We start from the raw sequence: 21,346 nt of genomic DNA, 5'->3' as shown, positions 1-21,346 counted from the left end.
ACAATACAGGCTGATCACCTGATTACCTACGTTAAGCCATTAGTCCCGGTTACTTCTTACTGATGTAAGTTAGTAGACGTTACATGAGCCCTGTCAGACGCCTTTCGCGGCTCAATAGTAACCCTGAGACCAGGATTGATAGGGTCGGTAATCCACCTCACAACCCAACGATAGAAGAGAGATTAGTCCGACCAAGAAGTTAATGCCATATTTAGCAAACCTACAATAATTAAGTCTCGTTAAAAAAACCTTTTAAGAAAACTCTTTCGTTGGTATATCTAGGCGACTTTGTGAAAAAGACAAATCACTTTATTAACTTAGGCATTTTCGTTACGTTCAGTTATAAAAGTAGAGATTGAATGCCATGGGGAAAAAAATATTCTGTGGATTGTTTTCATTATTTCCTATAATAAGTAATATTTGTATGGACGGGTAGAAAGCGGTGGTTTAGTACGTAGTTTGCCTTGAACTCAAGTGTAACGCTTTCGTGCCCGACTTAGGCCGCATAAAATTAATTTAATGCGCTCGCAAACAGCAGGTATCTAGGTGAATGACGACGATCAACGTGATAACATAATCCTTTTTGATGTTTCGGAAGCTTTTCATTTTTTTAAAGGTTATTAAAGCACGTTATGGTAAGCGAATATGTATAATTATTGTGATAAACTTAAACAAAGTACGTTAAAGGGTAAATGTAAAGGGTATACACACTATTATTCTCCTGCGACTTTAGTTTTCAAGAAGAGGGAATAGAATAGACAAAGTTTTCCTTGTCTATTCCCATTTCCCACCGGGGTAAGCAGAGACTCTCTCTCCCTGTATTTAAGAGCTGCGCTCTTGTCGTGGAGTATTCGCCATTCCTCTCTTCTTCCCGCTAAAACCTTCACCTCCAGACTAGTCTCTTCAAGCAGAGACTATGGAATTCAATTTGCGTCCATCCTGACACTTATCTTGCATCCTCCACATTCATCAATCGTTTCATACTCGCACGCCGGTTCAGAGTAAATCTTAGTAAATATTTTCTAATGACATCTCCAATTTGGTCAATAAACGTCCTTCTAGGTCTTCCTCTGCCAGCCCTATCACCAACCTTCGCTTTATATACCGCTTTCGTAATCCTATTATCCTTCGTCCGCTGTTGCCATACCAACTTTACATTCTAAGTTTCTTCTCTATTCTAATAGACGGCTATTGGCATCTCATTCATTGATTTATTCATGACATACATAACATAAACAGTCTATTACTTACAGGCTGTTAGTGACATCGTAATTAAAACTTTGAGGTATGATTCGGACCATGATTCTTAGTTAATATCAAGTAGAATTTTTCATATTTCTTTTTAGTTTTTTTTAAATTATTTTTAAGACTATTATCTTTTATTAATTTAGCGATGGAAAATTCGGTGACGCGAGGGTATTTAACTATTTAGTTCATCTTGCGATGGATATATCTCTGACTACCCCAACTGTTTTTATTTCAGTCCTCAGGTGAAGATCGTGAACCGCCGGCCAGCGTACTCGAGCAACAAAGTGTCGAGTCAGTACAGTGCAGCGCCTGCGCCAATGTCCGACTCCTGCAGCATCTACAAGGTTTCCATGAACCAGGAGCTGTTCTACCAACACATGGAGTACGAAAAGGATCTGCCTGACCTCAAGGAGTTCACACTCTGCATGTGGACCAAGTTCCATAATCATTCTGAGGATCACCCCTTATTCTCCTATGCAGGTATTTATTCTTCTTCTTATCGTGTCGACGGCAAACTAAATAGTATCGGCCCAAAACTTGGTAACAAGTATGGCGCTATCTGCAGCGCTCATCAGATCCTCCTGCGTGCAGGTGTTCGGGCACGCAGGACACGATGTAAGATGGTATTTATTAATTTCGTGACTTTGGCACTAACCACTAGCCGGACAAATGGGGAGCGCTGAAGGCTCTTACCCGGTACAACATTTAAAACAGGCCAGAGGGTGCCTTAGTTGGACGCGAACCTCGGCTCAAGGCGTCGTCTGAGAGGAATATACTTGAAATATTTAAACGACCCTAGTGGGTCGATAGCGATAAGCGCGAATGAGGGAAATCATCGACGTTTTAAAGTGTTTGTGACGACATATCAATGCAAATTACTATGATGTACCGTGTAATGAGAATGAGGTATAATGCGCATAAACTGATTTGTTGGCTATGTGGTCGCTGGATTTATAAGATTGACGGCGTAGTTGATAATCATATAAGAGGATCTGATTCAACAGCATAGTTACAAGGAAATATCCAGATTTTACTATACATATATTAAATGCGAAAGGTCACTGACTGACTTACTCATCGATCACGAAATATCAGGAATTGCAAGTTCTAGGAGTCTCAAATTCTGCACGGGTATCCTATTAGGATGTAGGTGGTCGAGGAATACCAAGACGGTATTTCGCGAAATTCAACCCCTAAATGATCAAACAAAGGGTAGAAAGTTTGTTTGAAACTATGTAACTGTTATATTAAATTTCGCAGACGAAATTACAAACGGACAGATAGTTTGTAATAAATAGGAACCAAATGACATTTTGCCATGCTATTTATTTATTTAGATAGGTATATCAACAGTACACATATTATTATTATTGTTGTAAAGTTATAAAATGCAAGTCTAAAATTAGTTTTTGTATATGTGCCCCAATTATGCGGAGAGACCAGCAGCATGTAGTCCACACAGCTCTTTGCCTGCCCGAGAACAAAAGAGGCAGAGGACGCCCTCCTTATACTTGGTGGACCAGCATGTCCCGATTATTGAAAAATGAAAATTTACCCGACCCGACAACCCTAGACAGAATGTCATGGCGCCGCAAAATTAGGAGAGCCGACCCCACCTAAAGTGGGATAGCGCAAGGAAGAAGAAGATATTATGTGCCCCAATTAAAGGTACACACTGAATTCACAATTACAACGACAAGACGTATATATCTAGGTGTACATAATTATATAAAAATCAACATGTGTAGGTGAGGAGCTCGGTGGCGCAGCGGTTAACGCGCTTGGTCTGCGATTGTTGAAGTTAAGCAACTTTCGCAAAGGCCGGTCATAGGATGGGTGATCACAAAAAAAAAGTTTTCATCTCGAGCTCCTCCGTGTTTCGGAAGGCACGTTAAGCCGTTGGTCCCGGCTGCATTAGCAGTCGTTAATAACCATCAATCCGCACTGGGCCCGCGTGGTGGTTTAAGGCCCGATCTCTCTATCCATCCATAGGGAAGGCCCGTGCCCCAGCAGTGGGGACGTTAATGGGCTGATGATGATGATGATGATGTAGGTATAAAACTTAAACAGAAATTATCTTCTAAATGATGCCATAAATCCATAAAATCAAAATCCATAAAGCCAAAAATCTTCTTAACAAACATAAGAGTTGAAAATATAACGTATACATATAGAACAAAACTAAGTATTGTTGGAAACAAAAGAAAAAATGACAAAAAAATGACATTAAAAAAAAAACAAACACATTAAAAATGACATTATCCGAGTCCCTCTCCCGAAAAGGCTTCCAAATATCCCATTTATTTCACTCTCAGTTTTTTCATATGAACTTTCATCACATCACTGGCCAGGCAGACGGCTATCTCCAGCCAGGCTAGAAGAAAGAGGTTGGAATGGCCTTTTTTTTGACGTGACTTATTGTAGATTTGCCGCAGATGGCATCAACTACTTGGCCGGACAAATGGGGAGCGCTGAAGGCTCTCACCCGGTACAACTTTTAAGACAACAGGCCTGAGGGTGCGCCCAGTTGGGCGCGAACCTCTGCTCAAGGCGTCGTCTGAGAGGAAAAATATTTGAAAGAATTAATCGACCCTAGTGGGTCAATAGCGATAAGGGCTGAATGAGGGAAATCGTCGACCACGCCGGCGGGGTCGGTATCGGGGCCCTGAAGTGTTTGGTGTCGCGAGCTGATTGGCTGATTGGAATGGCCCTTACGCGCATTTTGTATGAGAACCGTTGTCGCCGGTTTAACCCGACTCTCTTTTACTACTATTCCTGCAAACAGATAACTACTCGTACGATAGTTCTACTGCTTCTTATGTGATAGGCTGCAATTTTATTTATCATTACTTTACGTAAGATACACAAAAGTTTTTTTTTAAATATCAATAGCCAATCATACTAAGGTTTTTAGCTTTCTTGTGATAAGGAAAGATCTCCGTAAATAAACTTCATGTTCATACATACTTTTTATTGCAATAAAATAAACAAATAAAAATTAAATAAGGTGAAGAAAATGTGCAAAAGTTCAAAGATATCTTATATGTGTTTAAATCGTACAGCCGGCTTCCAAACATATGTTAGTTGAATGAATGGCTATTTTTGTCTGTGAACCCTACTCGGAACTGCTTGAGCGAGTCATCACACAGTTCATTTACCCTACTCCACTTACGCGCACGGTTACGTAAATCGCATGCGTTGTTGTTTCGAAAAAGGTAGATAGACCAAACCTGGCCCATCTACCTTTACCTTTCCATTTTGACCTAGATACGTACACTCACGCCCGTATCCTCAACGGGGTGGGGAGAGCTAAAAGTAATCAAGAGATAAAATAGCTTTTGATACAAAATCCTCGCCCATGTGATCCACAATGTTAGAAAGGAAAAGAAAGAAAGAAACGTGTAATAATTGAAGGACGCCACAGATAACATAAATTCCATTATAAAACACAAAAAAGATACGCATTAGCTTACACATACGAATACAAATATACAAGATGTTAGTGACATTGTAATTAATACTAAGGGAGATGATTCAGACCACGATTCTGGAAAATTCCACTTGATATCAACTCAGAATAGTGGTCTGAATCACCCCTCAAAGTTTTCGTTACTATATAAAATAACGCTTTATGTTACGCTTTTTGTTGAGCGCTGAGGGCTCTCAACCGGTACAAAATTTAAGACAACAGGTCTGAGAGTGTTCAGTAGGACGCGAACTACGTCTCAGGACGCGGGATATCTTCTAAGAGAATTCATGAACTAGTAAGCTGATACCGGTAGGCGCCGCATAAGGGAAATCGATGACTACGCCCTGACAAGTCCTGAACAAATGCAAAGACCGTGTCTTTAAAACAAAAACCTTCCATTCATCAAGTTCCGTTAGTTACTTAGTTAGTGGGGTCGCGCGCTATTGTTGACTACGTAAGCCAACCTAACTCCTTCCAGAAGCTCAGACGCCTCCTGGGGTTTTCGCGAAGCGACCCCATTCCTTTGAGGATTTGTACCCGTTGTGCTGACACTCCCGTGCATTCCAGGATTACATGGGGGGCAGTTTCTTCTGCATCCAGAAAGCCTACACAAAGGGGACTGTCCGTTGAAAATTGAATAGACATCATGCACAGTTCTGCGTATTTTAAAGTATACAAGGCCAGCACACATCACTCTAGAGATGAAAATAAAAGTGAACTTGAAACGAAGAGTTATGTAGAACCGTTCATCTATAAAACTATTATGCATATTAAAACACGCATTATGTATAATGGCTGTCATAATGGCCTAGTGGCCAGAACGCGCACCTTTAAGCACCAAGGTCGCGTATTCGATCCTGGGTTTGGCTCTACCAATGCATTTCATTTTACTTTTCAAATTAATATGCTTAAGGCAGCTTTAGGTCCCGGGTTCAAATCTCGGTGGGAACAAATCACAAAAATCATTTTGCGATCCTTAGTTTGGTTACGGCATTATTGGCTGATCGCTTAATTGTCCGAAAGTAAGGTAAGGAAGGTACGTTAAGTCATTGGTCTCAGTTACTACTTACTGATGTAAGTACGTAGTCGTTACATGAGCCATGTCAGGGGTCTTTGGCGGCTCAATAGTAACCCTAACACCAAGGTTGATGGGGTTGGTAATCCACCTCACAATCCAAAGGACAGAAGAAGAAGTGGAAAGACTAACATCTGTAACTCGTTACATAATAAACATATATTACTTTCTCTAAACTAAATTAAACTTATTAAATACAAGATGTCTTGGCGCCCGCGACTTCGTTAGCGAAGTTGTATGCTTTCTAACTTAAAAATAAATACAAAATCTCATACAAACTTTCAAACCCTTTTTGTTGCCTTGAATTTCTCAAAATCCCGTCCTAGTGAGCACCATGTCCTAAAAAGAACCTCTATGCAACATTTGAGACTCCTAGAATTTGTAGTGTCTGATATTTAGTGATGAGAGTCAGAGTCCAAAACCTTCCAAACCCTTATTATTACTTCTTGGGGGTCGAATTTCACCAAATCCCGTCCTAGTGAGCACCTATGTCCTAAAAAGAACCCGCATGCAGAGACTTCTAGCACTTGTAGTGTCTGAGATTTCGTGATGTGTGACTCAGTCAGTGAGTCAGTCCTTTAGTATAATAGATGTTTTCCTGCTCCGTAGTGGGTGACAGCCCGAAAGAGATAGCAGCATGGATCTCCAACACAGATGAAGCCAGTTACTTCAGCATGGCAGTGCATGGTCAAACGTTCTTCCGTCTCAACTACCCCCTCAAGTTGAACACGTAAGTTATTCAATTGAAAATTAACAACATATTCATTCAGTATGTTACACTTTGAATCGTATTTTTTACATAACGGACGTCTCACTGCTAATACTACTGCAGCTTCTCACAACATTAACTTTAACTTAACATTAACTTATAGCTGGGGAAATGAAGCTGCAAGGAAAACCACGGCACGCCTTAGAAGTTCTTCTAAAAATAAACGTAAAATACCATATTGCTATTGGGCGCCATATTGTTATTGTTATACAATTTAGTAATTTCGCTGCCTAATATCAGTTCCCAGACATTTAATCCCATGCATTAATATCCTAGAGACCTTGAACTACAAAGAAGATAAGCTTTTGTTTGTACTTCAAGGAACTCATTGTTTGCAAAAATAATTTCGCGTATAAAATCCAAAACTAAGTATTTGTTTTAAGAAAAGACTTTATTGCCAGAAACAAAGCGTGTTTTCTTTTTAAAAACACGTTTAGTGATGTGAATTGGTGTGATATCTCAAATAGCAATATTATTTTTTAGATTAACTAAAACGCGCGACCTTCTGAGTCCTCTAGTTTTACAAGTAGTATGCATTTTGAATATACGGGTGATTCTGAGCAAAGTCATCACAAGTTCGCTTTGGGAGCGTTCCCGGCAGTAAGAAGGCTCAAAAGAGTTTTAATACCTAAGAGTTTTTACAACAGGAATATTCGCGGGACCGCCATATCACTGAGATCATATGTCACTCTGGTCGCTACGTCCACGTGTAACGACAAGTGAAAATAAAAAATGCATTATTTCAACTCCTGAACTTTCTTAATTAGCATGCGACGCTTGTAAAAGCTAGACGGAAAAAAATAAATATCACCTTTCTAAAAGGAAGTATTTCAATTGTGTTTTTTCGCATTGTAACGCGAGCTGGCGTCGACATTACGTTCAAACGGAGGTGCGAAAGGTCTGCAATTTAAAATGAATCTGTTGGAACACATTATATAAAGCATAAATTTTCTGTTAAACAAGTGTGAATTAAGGAGGAATTGTGAAGTAGAGTTGCACGTTGTTACGAAATGAAATTGTTATTTACGTGGACGTAACATCACTAGTTCATAATCATAAGCAATGCTGGAATCGATTAACCATTGAACCTGTTTTAACACGATTTATGACCGTCTTTAGTTACATCCACAACACACGCCATGGTATAGTGGATAGAGCGTAGGGCTCACGAGCTGGAGATCCGGGTTCGATTTCAATTTGTGGAATTGATTGTTTAGTAAGGACTTTGGAGGCCTCAACATATCTATTAAGGTACATTATCCATTGTAACGGAACAGACCCCTATAACCAACATACTATATAATATAAATAGTAGTTATTTTATTCAGCCCACCCCGATAGGGAAAGAGGTTGTGAATATTTATTATGTTTGATATCAAGTATATTAAGTGTGTTACTTTTAGATTCTTAGATACGGTTGTTTTACATTTGTGCTTGAAATTGACGTGTGTTCCATAAATTTTATGCTTGTCGATTACCCGTCCCTTTCCTTTTCGGCAAGCAAATGACAGATATAACTGAAAATAAAATTAGATGGTGTTTACAGGAATTAGCACCAATGTATAATAAAATATGATTACTTTACAACAGCCTCCGTGGTCTAGTGGTTAGAGCTTTAGGCTCACGATCTGGAGGTCCGGGTTCGATTCCCGATGGGGACATTGTCGAAATCACTTTGTGAGACTGTCCTTTGTTGGGAAGGACTTTTCAAGCTTGAATCACCTGATTGTCCTAAAAAGTAACATGATTCCGTGCTTCGGAGGGCACGTTAAGCCGTTGGTCCCGGCTATTAGACGTAAAAACACCTCCACCAACCCGCAGTGGAGCAGCGTGGTGGAGTATGCTCCATACCCCCTCCGGTTGATTGAGGGGAGGCCTGTGCCCAGCAGTGGGACATATATATGTCCCACTGCTGGGACATGGCACTGCCTATATAGGCAGTTTATGTATGATTGCTTTACACCAAGCCGTTTGCTGTTTGAATCTGAGCCACAATCATCATTCAATACCTTTGAGAACACCATCCAGAACATCAAAACTGCGATTCCCAATACACGAAAAGTATAATAATGTTTTTCGTTTTTCAGTTGGTACCACTCCTGTCAGTCTTGGAACGGCAAAACCGGCGAATGGCAAATATGGGTGAATGCGGAGCGAGTCGGAAGGGGCTTCCACAACAGAGTAAGTTAAAACTATCCCCAAATACCAAATGGCAGAGATTAACATCACAACGCAATACAAGCTCACAACTATATCCCAATTGGGGTAGTCAGAGGTACATCCACCGCAAAATGTACAATCAAAGAGCGAAAGTGCAGTCACTGAGCCCAACGAATTATTGGAACCATTAGTTGTCATAATTATAAAATTTATGTTTTTGTATTAAGTATGTTTTGTGTTAACAGCCTCCGTGGTCTAGTGGTTAGAGCGTTTGACTCACGATCTGGAGGTCCGGGTTCGATTCCCGATGGGGACATTGTTGAAATCACTTTGTGACACTGTCCTTTGTTTAGTAAGGAGTTTTCAGGCTTGAATCACCTGATTGTCCGAAAAAGTAAGATGATTTCGTGCTTCGGAGGGCACGTTAAGCCGTTGGTCCCGGCTATTAGCCGTAAAAACACCTCCACCAACCCGCATTGGAGCAGCATAGTGTAGTATGCTCCATACCCCCTCCGGTTGATTGAGGGGAGGCCTGTGCCCAGCAGTGGGACGTATTTAGGCTGTTTATGTTATGTTTTTGTAGGTGTTTCTGGTCTATCACAGAAGCGACATGTAACCAGAAGGCTCTGCCTGCACGGTAACCGCGCCGAGCGCGGCGCGAATTATATCGAGGCCTTCGACCAATAGTCGTTTGACGTCCATCTAAGTAGATATCATTCGTATCGTTTATTGGTCGAAGCGCGCAATAGAATTCGCGCCGCGGCGCTATTGTCATGCAGACCCAGCTGGAGGTCTTAAGTGCAGAGTTATTTTTTTATTTTAATTAAAGCACATAATAACGGGTTCTTACCGCGTTTAAATGGGGATATGAGACTCCCGATATTTCGACACTGTTGCAAGTGCCATGATTCAGTGTCGAAATATCGGGAGTCTCATATCCCCATTTAAACGCGGTAAGAACCCGTTATTATGTGCTTTAATTATGATAATAACCGCGTAAACTGAAAACAATTTTTTATTTGACAAAACTGGTTGGACTTTTGCACCTTATCGTACTTTATACACGCCTCACCAAGCTTTCTGTTAGACCAACGCGTGAGATTTGCCAAAGTTTATTTTTGTTTTAACGCAGAAGTCTTATTTTCTAGAAGCCAATGGCAATGGTAAAATCGTTAGGTGTTTTATAGGCAGAATAAATCAATGTTTTTCTTTTGAAAGAAAGAAGTAGTAACCGGGACCAACAGCGTCACGTGCCTTCCGAAGCACGGATCATCTTACTTTCGGACAATCAGGTGATCAGCCTTTAATGTCCTAACCAAACTAGGGATCACAAAGTGATTTTTGTGATATGTCCCCACCAGGATTCGAACCCGAAGCCTCCGGATCGTGAGCCCAACGCTCAACCACTGGACCACGGGGGCCGTTGTTGTATTTGACATGTGTTACTTTAATTTTATAATTGTTATTTCACCAACTTGTTACTGGAAATGAATATGACAATGGGACTGATTCCAGTACACACCACGTAATTTTATTATAAGTTATACCTGTCATTAATCGACAGGCATAAAATTTATAGAACACACGTAAATTCAACACAGATATTTAAAAAACCCTCCTAAATATTTTATATTGGCCAATAACCCGACATAGGTAATTAAGTTGTTGAGGTTTGCATATCAGCAATATAGGCATCTATTTGATTCAACCGTCATTCATTCATCTACTCATTCTTTTTAAAATTCACAATTGTCAATCATCCGTCCCTTTCCTTTACGGCGGATAAGAAAAAGATGGGTTTAACTTAAAATACAATTAGGATGTGTCTGCGGGAATCGGGACCAACGAATGCCCCCGGACCCTTCACACAAACTACCTCATTCTACACAGACAGTACACATTGACAATATCGTACACGCGCATCTATGTTCGAGGGCGGGGGGGGGGGTAAACCTAGCTCAGACGCTGGTGGGGAGTTGAGAGTTGCCATTTTAAGCGTAGTATTATTTCTTAATCGTATCAAGGTTTTGGCGGGGAAGAAGAGAGGAATGGCAATTACTCCACCGACAAGATCGCAGCTCTTAAATAAAGAGAGAGAGAGAGAGATTATTTCTTATTTTGATTATGAATTTGTCTGTCTTTTTATAGCTGGTGGGCCACATCATCAAAGGCGGTGGAGTAGCAGTCAGTGGACAAGACCAATCTCAACTCTACAGCAAAGACGGCTTAGAACCAACAATAAGTAAATATTTCACTTTTTTAATGTGGAGGAAGCAAGTATGTCAGTATCGAAGCAAATTGAATTCCCTAGTGTCTGCTTATCCCGGTGGGAAATAGTAAGTTTCACAGCCGGGCTCCTGGTGGCCTGGTAAAGACTCGTACATAAGTAGCATAACCCGACCTCACGGCTCATATACCTAAACTAAACTAAAGTTTCACAGCCGGGCTCCTGGTGGCCTGGTAAAGACTCGGACATAAGTAGCATAACCCGACCTCACGGCTCATATACCTAAACTAAACTAATAAAAATAGACAAAATAAACTAAAGAAAATAGACAACTGTCTGTTAATCTATCTAGATCTTATCAGGCAGGTTGCAGCTATAGTACTGCTATCAGACCACAATCCCGCAAATGTGCTAACAGATACGTTACCAGCAAGTTATGAAGCAGGCTCTTATAGTTTAAAACCTCCTTATATTCTTCCTTAGAACGTTAACGTTCATATAACCCAGAAGACTTTTCTGCTGAAGGGTAACAGGCTATAATGATATTAATTGGACGCAAGATGAGTTAGTAACCCAAAATACGCCGTAAATTAAGGAAATAAAATTCTGAAATGAAATCAACCAATTGCATTTTCCAGAACAATCGGGTATGATCGGTGAAATCACGATGCTTCAGCTGTACCACGTGGCGCTGACCGCTGGCAAAGCCCACAAAGACCACAAGCACCATCACGCCCACAAGTTCAAGCACGACGGAAGCCCGGTGGAGAGCGCTACTGAGGCCGTTACCGAGCCCCCTCCACCCGTTGCCACTCCCATTGGCAATGGAAACTTCCTCATCGGAGGCCAACTTCAAAGACCACAGAACTTGAACCTGGCTGGAGCCCAGCAGCAGCAGATGATCCCCGTCCAACTGCCAAACGGGCTTCAACTGCAACAGGAGTACGTCAACGGACAGCTTGGCAACAGGATTGTATCTGAACAGCTGCTGAACAGTGTACATCAGGTTCCTAACGATCAGATACCTCACGTCCCGGTGATTGGCGTGCCTGTGCAAAGTTCTATCAGCCAGTCGTATGCTCCCAGACCACTCGGGCCGTCCAAACGCCCGTCTCACGTCGTCTTATCCAGCTCGCTTCTAAACCCTGCCAATGTGCAGTACATAGATGACACCGCTGGACATAACTTGTTCAAGAGAGACTCGCAGAAACGGAACAAGAGAGACAACCCCGAGAAAGAGCTGCAGCAAGAGTCGACCGCAAGTAAGTGAATACATATACGTAATTCTGACTTTGAACTATATTAAACAATAAAATGCTGTGAACAAAAAATTGACAAGAATTGACCTCGTAGGAACCAATATTGGGTTCCGATATTATTTTTGTATGCAAACATTGCAAGCTTAGTAGTTATTACATATTGTTAATCGACAAGAAACATACAACATATTGTTACTTACATCACTAACATACGAACAATCGACTTCCCCCGCCGTGCATTGAAGTTGTTACAAAAGTTTTTAAATTAATTGTGTTTCGTCTGTTTTCAGGCAAGAAAGATAAGCGCGGCCTAGTAATGTTGACAGACGGTTCCGTGGTGGATGAGGCCCTGCTCAGCCCCACTCTGTCTGATGAAGACGACGCGCTGTTCCAGCAGTCACTCCTGAATGGACTCGCTGGAGTAGTCGGCAACATTCCCGTTCAGAAATTACAGAAGCAAACGGTAAGTCAGATATTTTTATGCTCTTTTACCAGTTCCAGTCGTTAAGCTGAGTTGGAGGCCTTTGGGCGACTTGATAAACTCTGACGAAAGAGTTGGCGGCTAACAAAATATATGCACCAACTCGCAGCAGCAGTAGTAGCCATAACCCTGGCCGAAACCCCCCTACTGCCTATGCGTAGCAGTGTGATGTTAATAATAAAGTTTATGAATGTACCTATAGGTCCAGGGCGCACCAGACGAATATGTTTTACATCTATGTTAAAATATGAGAAGATTTATTTCAGGTTTATTAGTTCAAAACATATATAAATTGTAGTTTTTGGAATACCTAACCTGTAACTCTGTTTAATTCAATGAATTCTAAACGGAATTTCATATGAATTACGAATACAAAATGTAGCTACTTATTTTTTGAAAATTGCAATATATTAGGTGGATTGTAATATTTTAGGTGGATGAAAGAGAACCGGCGGAAGCTGAAGTGAAGGCTGTGATGCAAGTGTGCAGTGGATGCACCCCCGAACCCTTCAAGAAGGCTCTAGTGCTGTCGTGGAGGTCCACGCCGAAGAAACTATATAGTGGTGCCCATTATTACAAGGGGCTACCTATATGCCGAGCGTTTTAAACACAACGTTCAAAACTGACACACGGCAGTGTGTCAAGCTAAGTTCGAACGAGATTTTAAACAATATTTTTGACGAAATGTACATCCATCGCGTAACAATTAATGCAAGTGCAAAGGCCGATGGCGCTGTGATTTAAATAGAACAACCCATTTTTATGACAGAATTTTAAAATATAAATATGGCTGATTGTCGTTTCCAGCACGACCACATACAAAGATAATGATAACGATTAATTAAATACGTCACTGTGACGTCATTACGCTTTAGAGAGACGACCTATCACCGTATTAGTTTGACTTTCCTTATATACTAAGTGCTATATTTACATCTATAGTTGTTAAAACCACTAAACTATTTTAGAGGCTGTTAGATGTTTAAATTTTATAATAACGATCGGATCTATAAATGTAAAATTAGTCATTCATTCCATTCTACATCTTCGTTGTAACTTGTCATAGCGAGTTCTTTATTTATTATACTAGTTGTAAGAAGTTCATAAGATATATCACTTATAATCGTAATTCATTAGATATAAGTTCATTTTACCAGTTTTGTTACCATTTTTTTAAATAAATTCTTAAAAATATTGTTTTTTTTGTTTTTAATGAAATGTGACTCCAATAGATACTTAATTGATTGGTAAAGATTACAACTTACTTCAGTTTTCTCGACTGCAAACTTACCTTGGATTTATGCACATGTTGGTGGTGGTATTCAGAGTCTATTTCAGGCTCGCTGAAGTAGCTCTGGTCCTGAAACAATACAGTTATGTTAGACAAATAAAAAACTACTCTCAGTTTTAAAAGACATAACATTTTTACTCCATGAACAGATGGACAGATGTGGATTAGTCTTAACCGGTGGGAAATAGGCGCGAGTTTATGTATATATTTTTCAATAAACATAAAGGAGACACAATATAGAAATATAAAGACTTTTGGCTGAAGAGAAGTCAGTCAGGATCGAAGCAAATGGAATTCCATCTCTGTTTATCCTCTGCTTACCCCGGTGAGAAATAGGCGTCGGTTTATGTATGTGTTGGCAGAAACAAAGAATCTGCTCGAATCATAATGAAAGGAACAAACTGACTTTGACAACTTAGATAGTCGGGTTTCGATCTATTTAAAGTTACTAGTTTAAATAGCTTTAGAGATTTTCTCCCAGCAGATATTAATAAATTATCGACTTATAATCATTAGTAAAATCATTAATACGGTTTGTGTAAATAGAACTTGTCGTACGTTTTACCGTGCGCGTACTTTGCAATTCCTCGAAACATAATTATCTGAACACAGGTGGTTTGGTTTGATTATGCAATACATTGAAATAGTGAGTGTGTATATATTTGTGTATATATATTTGTATTCAAGTATGTGATGCCCTTCTCTGTAGGTAGGTACTCCATTAACAAATGTACAAATTTCAATTTATGCAGAAATACAAGCGTGTATTTCAATGCAATTGGACGCAATGATATTATAGAAATTGACAGACGCTTTTCAAAGGAATTAAATTCACGCAAATATTATACGCACATATTAATTACATCAGTTACATGATAGTTAAAAATGTTGTTTAATTTTTTGCCACAAACAAGACAATAAGTAAGTACTCTTAGATAGACAAGAATCGATCGACTTAATATCGACTGATATGTACATCACTACGCTAATAACATACTATGACAGATCTACCGCGCATTGAGACGATTGTAAAATATCATCTTGTTGAAATATAATCTGCTATCTTTTGCCCGCGACTTCGTCCGAGTGGCGTGTTATAAAAGAGAGATCTTTGTGTGTGGGAGTGCATGTCAAATTTCAAGCATCTAACTTACGCAGTTAAGATTTTTTCATACAATTTTTTTCCCGCTAACTCCCATTTTTCAAAATACTTACAGCCATAACTAAACTTTATACTGAGGTATGCATGCATGCTAGATTGAAAACATCTACTCGTATCTTACGCGGTTTAGATTATTTCATACAAATGTTTTTTCCTATATCCTGTTGCAACTAAGCTTTAAGTTTATTAAGGTATAACTTGAGTGGTTTAGATTTTTCATACAAAAGGATTTTCCCGCTAATTCCCGTTCCCGTGGGAATTTCGGGAATTCCTTTCTTAGTGCATCTCTACGGGACCTAAGCTACGTCCCTACTGTGCGTTGATATGTGAGTCAGTGAGTCAGTCAGTTTTAATATTTAGATTACTGCACTAGTCGTTCTATTTAATAGTACTTAAAAGTGTTGTTAAAAGTGTTGATATAAAACAGAGAAACAATAATTTTACTCATTCTGGAGGGATTCCAGAATTTGTAGTTCCGGACGTTTGGAAGGCGTGGGTGGGGCTGAAGCCAACACGTAGAGGCGCCTTATCAAAGGAGGATGAACCTTCTGGTCTAGGCCATCAATAATGACGAGGCATATGTAATTTGAAAGGTCTTTTGATGTAGATTACTTGTCTATGGTGGGGCTTTTTGGCGGGAACGGCAACGGGATGGTTGCTTTCTTCATTGAATAATCGAAATAATGAATACGAAGTGGTGTTTTGTGGTTAATGATCGCATTAAGTTAGTCGGAAAACATTCGCGATAGTGTTATTATATCAGAATATTCAATAAAGTGTACCTATCTATTTTCGCTTCGGGCCAATAAGCCGCTTTATAACTAGAAAGTTTATGAGGAGTTTTGAGTTAATTCGTTTGGGGTTCGGAGTAAGAATCTGCTTCGAAGGTGAAGGATTAGGTTTCATAATTCATCGTCATCACCTTTCATCATTTCATTAATCATCATCAAGAAAAAAATACATAAGACATGGTTGTATGGGCATACTTCCCTTTGCCTTGCCCTTCGGGGAAAACCAAAGCAAAAAAAATGTCTATGTAGGCTATTAGCTGTAAGGAGTTATTCTGGATTTTGCACCAACGACGAGGCATGGAGACGATTAATGTACATCAAAACGACTTTCAAATAACATATTTTTTGGCTCGTCGTAATTGTTGGTCTATACCACCTTCCGGTTATTTCTGGTCATCATCATCAGCCGTAAATAATTTTCAGCGAATAAGAAAACAAAAGGTATAACTTAAAATAAAATTAGGTGGCGTCTGCAGGGATTATTCAAATTCAAATTCAAATTCAAAAATATCTTTATTCAGTAGGTAACATAGTTACACTTTGAATCGTCAATTTTTACATAACGAACGTCTCATCCGCCTAAAACTACTGCAGCTTCTCACAACCTGTAGAGCCGGGGAAAAGAAGCTGCAAGAAAAACCTCGGCACAGGGCCCTAGACGTTCTTTAAAAAAATAAAAATAAACATAAAATATTGATATACAATTGATTAATTTAGCTGCCTAATATCAGTTCTCAGACAGTTAATCCCATGCATTCATATCTTCTAAATAATCACTAACTTTATAATAACCTTTTTTGTAAAGTTTTTGTTTAACTAGTGTCTTAAAGCAGTTGAAAGGCAAATTCTGAATGTCAATGGGAATCTTATTAGCACCAATAACTATGTCGGACAAAAACTATAAGTAGAACTAACAACTTATTATAATTATTATAAGACCTGGGTTGTTAAAAAGGCCACATCGAAGCGATTCATCTAAAAAAGCAATATTGCAATTTGACATTTGTGTGCATTGCGCACTTACTTTTACATGCGCAAATGTCAATGTCATCATCATTTTATCTAAATGTGATGTCACGTGTTCGTGTAGGAGTATAACCAGACTTTAATAATTTATTTATTTAAAATACACCATCGGGGTGTACATAAAAAATTCAATACAAATGTTGGCAATTTCAAAAAAGGAACCTCTCGTCACTTTTTAAGAGAAAAACGTTTTGGCGGGTGTTGCGTCTGGGACTACGAAGAAAAAAACAAGTGAAGACGATGATTGTCGAGAGAAGCGAAAACTGAAAGACTAGTTGCTGATTCTTTTGTATAATATTTCTTATTATAATTTGTAGTAATAATATTTGGTTTCCGTAATAAGAGTGATATTTGTAGTACTCAACATTTACTGATTAAAACTGGGTATGTTACTGATATTTACGTTTTATTGTAGAGTTTGCTAACACAAATAAAATGCAACGGACAAAGACCTTACGTTTGGAAGGCGTGGGGGTGGGGGGGGCGAAGCCAACACGTAGAGGCGCCTCATCAAAGGAGGATGAACACGAACAATATAAATTTTATGTCTGTCGATTGCCCGTACCACCGGGTGAGAGCCTTCAGCGCTTCCCATTTGTCCGGCCAAGTAGTTGTAGTTAATGCCATCTGCGGCAAATCTACAATATGTCATGTCAAAAAACATCTTCCTTTTCTGATACCCGCGACACAGGCATGCTTAGTGTGGATATCGCAGTGTAATAAGCATTTTTATACCGTGTCTTTTGAATAAATATTTTTGTATTTGTATTCGTCCATTTCTTTTTCAGCGAATAAGAAAACAAAAGGTATAACTTAAAATAAAATTAGGTGGCGTCTGCAGGGATTAGCACCAATAACTATGTCGGACAAAAACTATAAATAGAACTAACAACTTATTATAATTATTATAAGACCTGGGTTGTTAAAAAGGCCACATCGAAGCGATTCATCTAAAAAAGCCATATTGCTATTTGACATTTGTTTGCATTGCGCACTTACTTTTATATGCGCAAATGTCAAATTGCAATATTGCTTTTTTAGATGAATTGCTTCTATGTGGCGTTTTTAACCCCCCTGTAAGGTACGTACCTGATCCCAACTGGAGGGCCCGGAGCAGGGTGGGTTGCTGGGCGGTATGGCGAGAGAGCCCACGCCCACGGCTCCCGGGAAGACCCCGCCGCCCATGTCCGTAGCCTCGAAAAGTCGAAGCACTGATCGATCGCGAATGTCACGCAAGTGGGCGCTGAAACAACACATTTGAATCAACAACAAACTCGAAACATAACATAACATAACGATTATTTTTATGACGTTACTTATTGTCATCATCATCATCATCCAAACCGTGTCCGGCGACGGCGACTCCTAAATGTCTATCCCAGGTCGATGACTTACTTATTATGAGACTTATTGTAGATTTGCCGCAGATGGCATTAACTACTTGGCCGGACAAATGGGGAGCGCTGAAGGCTCTCACCCGGTACAACGTTTTAAGACAACATAGAGAGTGTCCAGTTGGGCGCGAACCTCGGCTCAAGGCGTCGTCTGAGAGGAAAAATGTTTGAAAGAATTAATCGACCCTAGCGGGTCGATAGCGATAAGCGCTGATTGAGGGAAATCGTCGACCACGCCGGCGGGGTCGGTATCAGGGTCCTAAAGGGTTTGGTGTCGCGAGCTGATTGACTGATTAATGTGGACTAATTGTTGGAAAAAAATATATTTAATGTATAAATAACTTGTACTTTACACAGTTTCAGTTTCACAATAAATGATTCAATTTCAATTTCAAATTCAAAAATATCTTTATTCAATAGGTAACATAGTTACACTTTGAATCGTCATTTTTTACATAACGAATGTCTTATCCGCCTAAAACTACTGCAGCTTCTCACAACCTGTATAGCCGGGGAAAAGAAGCTGCAAGAAAAACCTCGGCACAGGGCCCTAGACGTTCTATAAAAAAAATATTATTCTATTCTTATGCTTATGATGAACTAAGCGCCCACACCTCACCGAGCTTTCTGTGGCGAGTCGTATCGCTGTCTATAATGATTTTATGGCGGCTTTCTTGCTAAATAGCAATTTCTTCCAGGCAACCTTAATAATAAAAAGCATACAGAGCAAACTAATGTTAATAAACACCATGTAGGGCGTGAAGTTCATAATAAAAAAAAACAAAAAGGAAAAATCGTCCTTATACAAATTATCAAAATACCTAATAACTCATTAAAATAAATAATTATAATAAAATATTAATAATAATAATTAATATAATTATAAATTGATAAATAAATAAATAAAATAATAATAATTAATTCATATCTATTTTCTCATAATACTTAATTACTCAAAAATAAAATGTAATTTCAGAGGCAAATATAAAAAAAATTGTAGATTGATATATGGATCAGATTATGTACAGAATTATGTTGCTCTCTATATGGCTTCTCTTTATTTTTATCAGAATAATAATGGGTTGAAGATGTAATTGTGCTTGGGTGTTTTAAAAAGGTGTCATCATTTATACCCAAAAACAAAGATAAAAGATGAATATGTCTGTTATCCATGAAATCAAAAGGTTAAATGAAGAAAATTCTTTACAGCGCCGTCTATATTGTTTCTGAGGAACTCTTGAGGAGGAGGAGGAATTGTTAGGCTGGAAAGTCTGTCATTGAAGAAAGACTAAGAGGGATCTTTTCTAACAAGATGGATCATTGTGTGGCCCATATGCTGGCCAGCTTTTTCCACACGGTTCATCATAACCATTTTAGTGTTTCATATACACTTTTTTTTATCAAAAATGATAACAATTTGGCTTCTGATTACTTGGGTCTTTGTCCAAAATTCAATCTCATTATTAAGAATAAGAATAAAATAAATTTATTGCCAGTAACAATTTACATTTGCTATATGAACTAGGTAATTATGAATATTGCGAATACGGGCAAAAGGAAATGGCTCAGCTTGTGCTGCGATGGAGCCATGCTATGGCGCCATCCAGCGCTGGTTTTAGTCATTACGGACATTATTTTATGTAAAAAAAAAAAATTTTTTTAAATCGATTTAGAAACAACACCTATATTTTATACAGGGTTATTCAACCCCGACTATTCTGTGATTATGAAAAACATTCGCCAAAACACCCTATATTTTATTTTGGAACAATTAAAATTGTATAAAAAAAAACCTTTAATTTTAATAGCATTAAAAGTCCTTGGTTTACTTACGGGCATCGAAAGTCGTGCTTGTGTCGATCGTGTGGTTTCAATCGAAGCATTATGGTATTGTTTTTCACAAAAATAAGGTAAATATCCGAGTTAACGGCACTTAGGGTAACAATTTTTTTAGGAAAAACACTTGTATGTACGCACGTGCTGTGATCACGCGAGTCCGTCACCTGAATGAGAGGCTCTGTCTGAAGAGAAGAGAGGGACGGCATCGGGAGCGACGCCCTAGGGCGGAGTCGAACTATTCATCTACCGCAAATATTCACAATATTTAATTGATATACCTGACTATAAAACTGTAACAAAAGATATTTACCGTCACACCTGTGTAAGTAGTTTTATTACTTATGCCTCTGCTCGTCCTGTTGGGATTAACAGTACCATGTATGCGTAGGTATATATTTTCCAAATTGCCACCGTTTTATCTACACTTCAAGTCAAAAAAAAACCCACAAGCTGTTTTAAAGACGCACCTTTCTTATATCCCTTTGAAATCTATTAAGTAAATGTGTAGGTTTGAATAGGTACTTATTGTCTATAAGCGCTAATAAATTAGTCTGTATTTTTTCAATAAATTCCGATAAGTTTGCAGCTTATTTTCTAAAATATTTAAGTTAGTTTTAATACTTTTACTATTTTGTAGGACTGGGGTAAGAGACAAAAACTCTATCTCATCTTTCGAATCTGTTACTATTACTAGGATAAGCATTCTGTTACTAACACAATATGGACTAGTTTCCGAAATAAATGTTTTGAATGAATTTGAAACCCTCACAATTTTTGGGGTAGTTAGAGGTACATCTGTTGCACCATGAACCAAGTAGCCACGCTTCACCGAGCTTTCTTGGGGGTTAAAATGGCCACATCGAAGCGATTCATCTAAGAAAACAATTATTGCTATTTGACATTTGTTTGCATTGCGCACTTACTTTTGTATGCGCAAATGTCAATTTGCAATATTGCTTTCTTAGATGAATTGCTTTGATGTGGCCATTTTAACCCCCCAATTCTTAGCTTTCAGATCTTATTGTAAGAATAATTATTATTTGTGAAACACACGTCAATTTTAGGCAGATGTCCACATTAAGTTCACAACACACGTGAGCCGGGTCGCATACTAGCGTCATCCATCCCTTTCTTTTTCGGTAGATAAGAAAATAA

At 38.9% G+C, this 21,346-nt stretch overlaps 2 protein-coding genes across 16 annotated transcripts in view; one reads left to right on the top strand and one right to left on the bottom strand.

Moving 5' to 3' along the window:
* LOC126380094 (uncharacterized) overlaps positions 1-13,831 on the top strand; it is a 44,113-nt gene extending 30,282 nt beyond the window's left edge. The window contains exons 3-9 of the mRNA XM_050029319.1: positions 1,484-1,728; positions 6,402-6,522; positions 8,649-8,742; positions 10,870-10,963; positions 11,587-12,210; positions 12,498-12,670; positions 13,122-13,831. Of these exons, the coding sequence (XP_049885276.1) occupies positions 1,484-1,728; positions 6,402-6,522; positions 8,649-8,742; positions 10,870-10,963; positions 11,587-12,210; positions 12,498-12,670; positions 13,122-13,295 (1,525 nt within the window). The 3' untranslated portion in view covers positions 13,296-13,831. The remainder of the gene's footprint in view (positions 1-1,483; positions 1,729-6,401; positions 6,523-8,648; positions 8,743-10,869; positions 10,964-11,586; positions 12,211-12,497; positions 12,671-13,121) is intronic.
* The window catches only part of LOC126380060 (coiled-coil domain-containing protein AGAP005037), a 246,107-nt gene that overhangs the window by 99,434 nt on the left and 125,327 nt on the right, over positions 1-21,346 (bottom strand). For all 15 annotated transcript variants that reach the window (XR_007568418.1, XM_050029236.1, XM_050029234.1 and 12 more), the window contains 2 exons: positions 18,048-18,201; positions 13,980-14,048 (listed from right to left, as the gene is read on the bottom strand). Coding sequence is in view for 14 of the 15 variants with exons in the window: in XM_050029236.1 (XP_049885193.1) it covers positions 13,980-14,048; positions 18,048-18,201 (223 nt within the window). In the remaining variant the exon portion in view is untranslated. The remainder of the gene's footprint in view (positions 1-13,979; positions 14,049-18,047; positions 18,202-21,346) is intronic.

The sequence above is a fragment of the Pectinophora gossypiella genome, chromosome Z (genome assembly GCF_024362695.1).
Source record: "Pectinophora gossypiella chromosome Z, ilPecGoss1.1, whole genome shotgun sequence".
Taxonomy (NCBI): Eukaryota; Metazoa; Arthropoda; class Insecta; order Lepidoptera; family Gelechiidae; genus Pectinophora; species Pectinophora gossypiella.
The sequence above is the reverse complement of the archived record's forward strand: the minus strand, read 5'-3'. Positions and strand labels throughout refer to the sequence as shown.